The 9,751-nt window shown below is 35.8% G+C and overlaps 1 protein-coding gene across 1 annotated transcript in view; it reads left to right on the top strand.

Moving 5' to 3' along the window:
* Positions 1 to 9,751, top strand: part of LOC107745410 (stabilin-1-like) — a 39,651-nt gene that overhangs the window by 12,465 nt on the left and 17,435 nt on the right. The window contains exons 13-31 of the mRNA XM_016559282.1: positions 782 to 919; positions 1,028 to 1,099; positions 1,184 to 1,297; positions 1,457 to 1,510; positions 2,235 to 2,315; positions 2,513 to 2,671; positions 2,827 to 2,889; positions 3,218 to 3,316; positions 4,029 to 4,115; positions 4,192 to 4,303; positions 4,426 to 4,612; positions 5,112 to 5,205; positions 5,492 to 5,647; positions 6,357 to 6,452; positions 6,618 to 6,713; positions 7,260 to 7,307; positions 7,426 to 7,553; positions 7,644 to 7,752; positions 7,851 to 7,928. Of these exons, the coding sequence (XP_016414768.1) occupies positions 782 to 919; positions 1,028 to 1,099; positions 1,184 to 1,297; positions 1,457 to 1,510; positions 2,235 to 2,315; positions 2,513 to 2,671; positions 2,827 to 2,889; positions 3,218 to 3,316; positions 4,029 to 4,115; positions 4,192 to 4,303; positions 4,426 to 4,612; positions 5,112 to 5,205; positions 5,492 to 5,647; positions 6,357 to 6,452; positions 6,618 to 6,713; positions 7,260 to 7,307; positions 7,426 to 7,553; positions 7,644 to 7,752; positions 7,851 to 7,928 (1,971 nt within the window). The remainder of the gene's footprint in view (positions 1 to 781; positions 920 to 1,027; positions 1,100 to 1,183; positions 1,298 to 1,456; positions 1,511 to 2,234; positions 2,316 to 2,512; positions 2,672 to 2,826; positions 2,890 to 3,217; positions 3,317 to 4,028; positions 4,116 to 4,191; positions 4,304 to 4,425; positions 4,613 to 5,111; positions 5,206 to 5,491; positions 5,648 to 6,356; positions 6,453 to 6,617; positions 6,714 to 7,259; positions 7,308 to 7,425; positions 7,554 to 7,643; positions 7,753 to 7,850; positions 7,929 to 9,751) is intronic.

The raw sequence follows: 9,751 nt of genomic DNA, 5'->3' as shown, positions 1-9,751 counted from the left end.
TAAATGCTGAAGAACTATTGTTCATTCTTAGTTCATTAACTAAAGTAGTTAACTAATGAACCTTATTGTAAAGTGTTACCAATATTAATATAAATTCTGTCCAGTTTTATTGTGTTACTTTCAGTAAAAGTGTGGTTATTTTATTGGCTTGTGTTTATTAAATTCAGTATCATTAAAATTTAGTTACATTTAAAAAGTCTTACAAAATTACTTTATATTATTTAATAAAATAATAAATAATCATTACAAAGCATTTTCGGTTTCAGTTTTTGGCCAAGTGCATCCAGAATTTTTGGTTTCGGCCCAGAATTTTAATTTCGATGTATCCCTGTTATTCTATCATTCGTTCTATCATTCTATAGTTTTAACGTTCTATCGATCGCTCTGCCCATCGTACTGTTTAGAAATATTTTTTTTTCATTCTTTATATCGTTCTATCCTTCTATTGTTCCGTCTGTCAATCTGTTCATCTTCTATCATTCTTTATATTGTTCTGTCTACAGTACTGTCTTCCAATTTTTTGTCTATGTATCGTATTATACTATTTATCATTCTATCAGTTTGTCTCTCTCTATCATACTATACATTGTTCTATTTTACAATGTATCGTTCTTTCTATTGTGTTATCTAAAATGCTGTCGTTCTGTCTGTGGGTCTGTTGTTCTTTCTATCGTTTTATCTATCATACTGTCTATTGTTCTATCCATCATTCTCTCATCAGTCTATTTTTCTGTCTGATCTATTTATGTATTCATCCATTGATTTGTGCGTGTGTCTGCAGCACTTTATCCTGATGAGGGATCCAGACGTATTGTTTACTATACTTGAGAGCGATATCCCAGCATCCAACGGAATAATTCATATTATTGACAAGCCCTTTACTCTTGCTCATATCGGGTCTTCAAACAACAACATGGAGGTAAAGCCGTTCAACCTGTTTCACAAGCAGCTGATCTAATAATATCTGATGAATGACACACAGCACCAACCTCAACACCCTCTAATGTAGATGTTCTAATGTCTCAAGTTCTCCTCAAAGACCATCGGGGAGATTTTCAGAGAGGATGACAGGTTCAATCGATTCCTGTCTCTGGTTGATGTGAGTGATCTCCTCTCGTGCTCCTTTTCTGCATTTCTCAGCTGAACCCAAGCATTGAGAAAAAAAATTCTCTTTCTGCTGCAGAATTGTGGAGCCCTGTTGCCTGTCAGAGGTTCAGGTCCACTTACAGTGTTTGTTCCAACCAACACAGCCATAGACAAATCCAGAGATGGAAGTCTTATGTACATGGTGAATGAAGTGAGCTGCCATTATATGCTTTCTGCCTCAAATGAAGTTGGATTTGTATAAACAAATGATTCAGAACAAATATTTACTCAGTGTTTTAATCAAATCTTTAGGAAATTCATATATTTGTTCATATAACACACACTGATCTTTCATCTCTTTGTTTTAAAGGCCAAACCAAAGCTTCAGATGCTTCTGAAACACCATATGTTCTCCCTGGCTGCTGTAAGTCTCCTTTGACATACAAAATCATTTCCCACAGTTAATTTGACTTTAAAATGAGGCATTTATGAACGTTGCTTCCCATGAAATGGTTTGACGAATGCAATTTTCTTGAAATTGGAAGTTGGGGAAGCACATATTTGCTTTTCGTCACACCTCCAAAGCTATGATATGCTACATGCTAATGCTAGTCATTTGCAGGTTATATTAAAAGTAGGGACATTCCTATTCTAGAGAGCATTTGATTGGACAAAAATGTGTATGCCTACGAGTTTATTTGTGTTATTGTGGCAAATGTTTAAGTCATATCTAGATGGTAAAACTCATTCTGTGAAGCTCTTGCGAAATTAGCATTTGCTGCTAATTTGCTGCTCAGCGTACAATTTCATAAGATTTTTTTCGCAAGAATGGAGTTAGCATTTAGACAGCAATACTTTTGGACCATTTTCCAACCGCTTTTTCAAAAGGTAGCTGTATTTGTCAGTGTTTAGCAATACACGGTAACAGACAAAGCTAACAGACATTAATTAAAATCTTTAAAATCTTTAATCTAGGATGTAAGTGCAAAATTTAGTATAATCTTTGGATCAGTGAGTTTTAAAATAATATTAAATGTATGTTTGTGTTTTTAAACTAGTCTTAAAAGAGCACATTTGGTGAAATTTTTGGCCCAGTTTCATAGTTGTGAAATGGATAACATACATCATGTCAAATATCTTTGCCTTAGGTTACTGTGGACCAGCTTGCTAGCATGTCTGAGATTACAACAATGGCCAATGAGATCTTAAGGATCAATGCCTCGGAGGATGTAAGTGAATGTGCTTTTGTGATTGCATTGGCTGTAACTCCTGATGAGAATGAGCAATTTTTATGAAATTTGGTACAAATGTGTTGGGCCTCATTCTGTTTTTAAATGAAAAATTTGGTGACTTAGTGACATTGTAATAATGGGAAATCGGAAAATGACGGAACTGTTGGTTTTACGCTCTCTCAATCAATCCACAGGGAAGAGTCTTACTGGGCGATAAAGGAATACCTCTCGAAACGAAAGACATTGCCGCATCTAATGGAATCATTCACCTAATTGATGGAGTTCTTGTACCTTCCTCTATAGTTCCCATAATGCCCCATCGGTGTGACATTAATGGGAGCAGGATCTCTTTTGTAGGTGCCTTTTTATGCGTGACTACACATAGTTGTTGCTAGCAAAACAAATATTCAGCACCATAATTCTATTTAACATAATTTTATGGATAATAAAACATCTGTGCAACAAGATTTTCTATGAATTCTGTGAAAAATGTTGCTTCTTTTCATAGGGTACCTGTGTCCGATGCAGCCATCTCCATGAGACACAATGTCCGCCTGGAAGTGTTAATCTGGTATTTGATGTTTTTTGAATTATTTAAGCAATTAACACATTTATAATCAATATGTACTTATTAAAAGACATTTTAAAAGAATGTATTTTCAAAATTACAACAACCAATGAAGAAAATCTAAACATCAGCACTGTTTACAGCAGAGCTGCATAATTTATTGACGCGAACACTGCATCTGGGCTTTTTTCACCTAGGGAGATCATTTGAGAGGCTGCGAACCAATTCCTGATCGCCGATGGTCGTATTCTTTATTCGAGCAAGGTTGTGCCAAATACTGCAACATTACTGAGAGGGTATGAAAACAAGGATCTGGGCTTTTTTCACCTAGGGAGATCATTTGAGAGGCTGCGAACCAATTCCTGATCGCCGATGGTCGTATTCTTTATTCGAGGAAGGTTGTGCCAAATACTGCAACATTACTGAGAGGGTATGAAAACAAGATCTCAGATTCCACATACAAACACAACCCTTCCATAAATGTCTGCAATTGTTGTAAAATTGTAAAGACTCCATTCGTTTTCTACATAGGTAAATAGTTTTTTAACGATAACTTATAAACCTTTCAAGACAGATCTACTATATGCAACAAGGCTGATCATCAATGGTATATACATCAGTTGAAGCCATCAACCTGCATTATTTCAACTTATTTTTAAAGTAATCCCATTTAACAGCAGAATTATTGATGAAAAACTACATTACCCATGATTCTGTACAAAACATACCACAAGAGCTTGTAAATAAACGAATATTTTGCAATAAACTCAAAATATATTGTTTCTACTCATATAATCAACAACTTTAAATGAGTAGTTTTATATATCAATATTGTTTAATTTGATTATGTCATTCACAGTGGTTCATGGGATTGTAGTTCCGTTAAATACGCAGTCTTGTACCGTTGTCTTCTTGTCCTTTATTTTGCTTCAAATCAAAGTTTGTAATGTTGTGATTCTTCTCATAGATAGTTGGCTTGGTTCATGGTTTGTAACTTTTTAATTCTGTTGGGGAAAAATAAATAGCAAAAATGCTTCCGGAACCAATGCCACTGAAAACGTGGGCGGGCACTAATGCACTCAATTTATAACCAATAATCTGTATGATTACGTAAGTTTGTGAGACGTGTGACTTGTTTTCAGATGCCACAGTGTTGCAGTGGTTTCTATGGGCCAGACTGTAAACCGTGCATTGGGGGTTTCCAGCACCCGTGTTATGATAAAGGGACTGTAAGTATGCAAATATGATCTCACTACGGTCGTGACTGGAAGTTCTGGTGATTATTTGTCATGTGTCTGTTCGTAGTGTTTTGACGGCATCAATGGGAACGGCTCCTGTAAATGTGAACCAGCGTTTACGGGTGTAGGCTGCCACCTCTGCTCAAACCCCAACAAACATGGAGAGAACTGTGATGAAGGTGAAGTTATATACCTTATATACTTTGATAATACCTCCTTTTGTCTCTTTGTCCAAAGCGTAAGTACAGTACCAGCGTCTGTGACCTTCTCCTCTGCTTGCGCTCTATGTTTGCTCCTGTAGATTGCCGCTGTGTCCATGGCGTGTGTGATAACAGGCCTGGCAGTATGGGGGTGTGTAGGAGAGGATCCTGTCAGGAGGGCTTTTCAGGGGAGCTTTGTGACCAGACCCCCACCCCCTGCAATTCAGACGGTGTCCTCGAGCACTGCCACATTCACGCTAAATGTGTCTACAACAACGATCAAACCATGTTAGTGTCACTTGAGCATGATGTGTAGATCATTGTAGACTGCAAATGGTATTTTATTTTAATTTTAGCAAATATTTCTTTTTTTGGCAAATATTTTTTATTTTTTGCTTTATTCATTTAGTTTAGACAAAATTATATTTTTTACAACCCAATACTTTTACTCTGCAGTGCACATTATTTGATTTTATTTGATTTTATTACTTTTTTATTTTATTTTGGACATGCATTTTGGCAAATATTTATTTATTTGTTTTTATTATTTTATTTATTTAGTTTAGTTTAGACAAAATGTTTGGCAAATATTTAGCTTTTTTTTTTTTTTTTACAACCCAATACTTTTACTCTGCAATGCACATTTATTAATTTAATTTTTTCAACCCAGTACTTTTACTGCAGTGCCCACTGAAGCAAGCATGTCAGTAATGCCAGTTTATGTGCTGACTTGTTAATCGCCATCAATCTTTGGCATGTTATTGATCTATCGTCCATTGTGCTATAGGTGTGTTTGTCTGCCTGGATACGAAGGAGACGGTTACACCTGCACTAAAACCAATCCCTGCCTCCAGCCTCAGAGAGGAGGCTGCGACGTCAATGTGAGACAGATGTTTATTTCCCTCTTCCAGCAGTTTGCCTTCAGCCCTCACATGTACAAATCTGAAATCTGAAGTGATGTCTGCCTAATTTTTACTAGTACATCAGAATTCAGAAGTAGCAGTGATTTGAAGTCGCTCCTTTGATTCAAACTGACACATGAAAATGATTTCCGGCATTGGCTAGGCCTGTGTTTTTCAACCATAATAAGAATAAAGAAATCTGATCAGATTAAATAATTCTAATTATAAAAGTAATAATTTTAAGCTTAACTTTTTTGTTTTATAGGCCGGATGTATGTATGATGCAGGAAAGGTGAACTGTGTTTGTATGGAAGGATGGACAGGCGATGGACGTTTGTGTGTGGGAATCAATAGCTGCTTGAGTGAGAGCCGTGGTGGATGTCATGAAAATGCAGAATGCACAGTCACTGGACCAGGAAAGGTAATACTGAACAAGCTGTGAGGATACAGTTAACCTGTAGGACAGACAAATCACAAAAAATATCACTGGAGCTTCTGTTGAAAGTCTTTTGCATCTTGGAGGTTCACACATGTCTTCTCTAGGCCTTATTATGCTCTTCGTCAATTTGACACAAACGCATATTTTAGTTGTTGGAAATTCTGGTTGTGTTTTTCTTGAAATTGGGTTACGGTTTCTCATTTACGAACACGTATTTTGTTATGCCAGTTTTTCAACTACCTCAGCGTTTATACTATTGATAGATGATTTTATTTGAATACATCTGGTCAATACATACATGCATACATTTATGAATATATACACGCTGTGTTGAAGACATACATTTTTATTAGTTCATGCATGTAAATTTTGCTGGGAATCAAACCAATGATCCCATGTTTGAGCAAAAATAAATTAAAAATAAATTAAAATAAAAAAATAATAATAAAAAAAAAAAAAAAAAAATGAATAGACTGTTTATAATATTGACCATTTATAAAAAACAGAACAGTTTTACGGTTTAATTTTTATTTTCATTTCTTAAAGGTTTAATTTTAAAAAGGTTTACTATTTTTTTTTTCTCCAAAGGAATTTTAATAGAAAAATCTGAGAACTCTGAACTTAAGTATAAAAGAAAAACAACTATTGCAAACCCAGAACTGAGTTTTGTTCAACCTATTTCTCTGTTCAGAATGAATGTAGCTGCAAGAAAGGCTACATGGGAGATGGCGTCGTCTGTAAAGTCGTCAACCCCTGTTTGTCAGATAACGGAGGCTGCCATTCTCTGGTCTGTATTTCATGCTTGCAGATTTATCTGTTAAATACATCTGTACATCTCTGAATAACCTGTCAAAATACGGATGCTGATGAAATTATATTTAAAGGCTAACACTCCTTTATACATGCAAGAGCTAGCGTGTAATGTGGCATAACAGTATGATAATGTGTTCAGGCCACATGTAAATTAAAGAGCCCAGGAATACGTGAATGCGTGTGCCGAAATGAATACGAAGGCGACGGACTCACATGTTACGGAAACATGTTTGTGGTAAGATGACGCATTTATTTAATTGTAAAGTTATAAATTAGTTAACAACATTGCTTTTAAAAATGCATAAAAATGGTGTAGTAATAAATAATAGCAATATATGCATTTTATTTTTTACATTATTTAAATTATTAAAAGTTAGTACTAATAACAAAACTAATTAAAACATACATAATTGTTTTTCATTATTTTTCATACATTATATTTCAAATGAACAACATACACAAACTAAATGAACAACATACACAAACCATAAACGTACAAAATAGTTTTGACTGAAAAACGGCATACAGTTCTGTCAGTTAGAATGAGAGTTCATTGAAAAAGGACAATGACAAAAAAAATTCATATTTCTTTTTAAATGAACAATAAAAGGTCAAAACACAAATAAAATACCTTATTTTTCAATTTTCAAACACAATTTTTGAATATAACATATGGACTCATACACAGATTTGTTCTTAAAAACTGATTTTGATCAAAATCAGCATTTAAAATCAAAACGTATTAAGTTGTTCATCTTTTTATTATTGCTTTTATTATTAGGAGCTAGATGGAAACTCTGAGTTTTATAATTTCAACCGCTTCCTTCTAGTAAGTTCATCTTTATCCAAGTAAACTGTCAATTAATTAATTTACAATAATGTTGTAGTAACATACTGAGAGTATGTAAACAAATAATATAATACAACATTTCTATGTTCATCTGCAGAGGCACAAAGTGATTGACATCGACAGCAGAGTCACAGCTTTGGTTCCATCTAAAGCTGCTTTCAAAAACCTCAGCGATTCAGAGGAGTCATTTTGGTTCGATTATTACAGGCTTCCTCACCTTCTGCAGTAAGCGTTTGGATCGACATCATGAACTGAATTCTGAGGTTTAAAAAATAAATCTAATAAATGCATTTTTCATTTGCAATTTCTGTCTAGAGTTCATTTTTTAGATGGGATATACACCTCTGAAGACTTACAGCAGCTGGTTGGTAAAACAGTACAGACTCTAGGAAAGACTAAATGGGAGGTCAATAGCAACGGCAGGGTAACGGTCACACAAACCCCACCACTCGGTTTAATTAACACCTTAAACTGGTCATCTTTAACTGCTCTGATGTGACCTGTTAACCCTCATGTTCCCAGGAGCTCATGATCGGCAATGCTACCATCCTCGCTCCAGACCTCAAGGCAATAAATGGGTGCATTCACATCATTGACACGGTAATTTAACTTAAAGCAAAGATTGTGTCTGTTTTTTTTATTTATTTTAAATCTAAAGTATTAAACTTTGTATTATTAATTTACAATAAATGAGAACATTTGTTGGAATTGCATGGAAGGAGAGTGTAATGTAGGGAGTCGTGACGACAGAGTTGGGGATCCAAAAGCAAGGCTTTATTTCATAGAGCGTAGTCACAACAGGCAGGGTCAAACAGCAGCAAACAATAACATCCGAGGCACAGGCAAAAGACAGGCGATGGTCATGGCAGGCAGCAATAAATCAAAAACAAGGTCCAAGGGTCAAAACACGAGAAAGGCAATATCTAGGAAAGTAGGAAACTTGGAAGGGCTAAACATTCAATCACCAGCGAAGATAGAGCATGTGTGTGCTACTTTTAAAGTCCTTCTAATGTGAGACAGCTGTGAACTGATGATGAGATTTAATGAGAGACAGGTGATGCAACTGATGAGTCTGTGTAAAGGATTATGGGAAATAAAGTCCTGTGTGAATGGCAAGGTACAGAATTGAGTGCCCTCTAGAGGAGCTCATGGGCTCTCCAGCTGGAGATCATGACAGAGGGAATCAAGACATGTCTAAAGACTACATAGCAACGCCCTAGCAACAACATAGCAACACCCCAAACACACTTAGAACACTTTAGCAACTGCTTTGCCATAACATAGCAATAAAGTCCCTTTAAGACAAGTAATTTCACTCGCCAGCTATCTTTAAAAAGCTTCTCGGGCATGCAAGTGCAGCTCCTATCTCTTTGAATGGGGAAACATCAAATTCTCAAACGGTTCACGAAGCTTACGATCAAATTTCACATTTTGAAAACACCAATGAAAAAACACCAGTCTCATAAAGCTTGTTTCTTATGTTCAAGTACCATTAAAAAAAAACAACTTGTTTTTCATGCTATACCAGCCAAAAATGCGCAGTCATGACGTTACTAATCATCGATTGGCTCTTTCATTTAGTAGGTGGGGCTTATTCGCCGTATTGGGCGTTGCACTTTCTCCCATTCATAAGTAATATAAGTGCACAGTCTTCCTATATATAAAGTCTTTGATAGCAATGCCTTAAAAGCACACAGAACACTTATTAGTACATAACACCCTAGCAACAACAGAGCATGCCCCAAAAACACATAGAACACCCTAGCAACAGCATAGCAATGCATTATCACAGTTAGAGCACCTGAGCAAATGCATGGCAACACCCTAGTAGCTACAAAGCAATGCCCTAAAAACATGAAGAACACTTAAGAAATGGCATAGCAATGACCTAGCAACTACTCAAAACCCCCTGGCAACAACAAAGCAAAGCCCTAAACACATTTAGAACACATTAGCAGCTGCATTGCAACAACATAGCAATGCTCTAATGGTGAGTGCACACCAAAAGCGAAATTAATTATTAGCGCGAATAGATTACATACAAAGTCATTGCAAATATGTGAACAAACACAAATTCATGCCAGGCGATGTGAAATACTCAAATTGGGTGATGCATTTGGCGAGAAATGCATGATATTAGCCTAAATCGCGTCTTCCACTTAAGTAAAAAAATTTTAACTCGAGCAGAAAATTCGCATGACACACTGTTACGCAAGCCAATCATCGAAGAGCTTATTGACATGTCTGGTTTGACGCGTCCGGTTGTATCCGAAAATGTTTTTTTATTATTTTTTATTTTTAAAGGTTTTATTTTATTTTTTGTCTTTTTTTATTAAGATAGGATAGTATTTAGACAGGAAGCAAAGTGGGAGAAAGAGAGGGGGTGGGGTCGGGGGCGGGAAAGCTCTGTGAGATGGGACCCT

Source organism: Sinocyclocheilus rhinocerous, unplaced genomic scaffold (genome assembly GCF_001515625.1).
Source record: "Sinocyclocheilus rhinocerous isolate Xijiao unplaced genomic scaffold, SAMN03320098_v1.1 scaffold3027, whole genome shotgun sequence".
Lineage (NCBI taxonomy): Eukaryota > Metazoa > Chordata > Actinopteri > Cypriniformes > Cyprinidae > Sinocyclocheilus > Sinocyclocheilus rhinocerous.
This window is presented reverse-complemented; position numbering and strand designations above follow the sequence as displayed.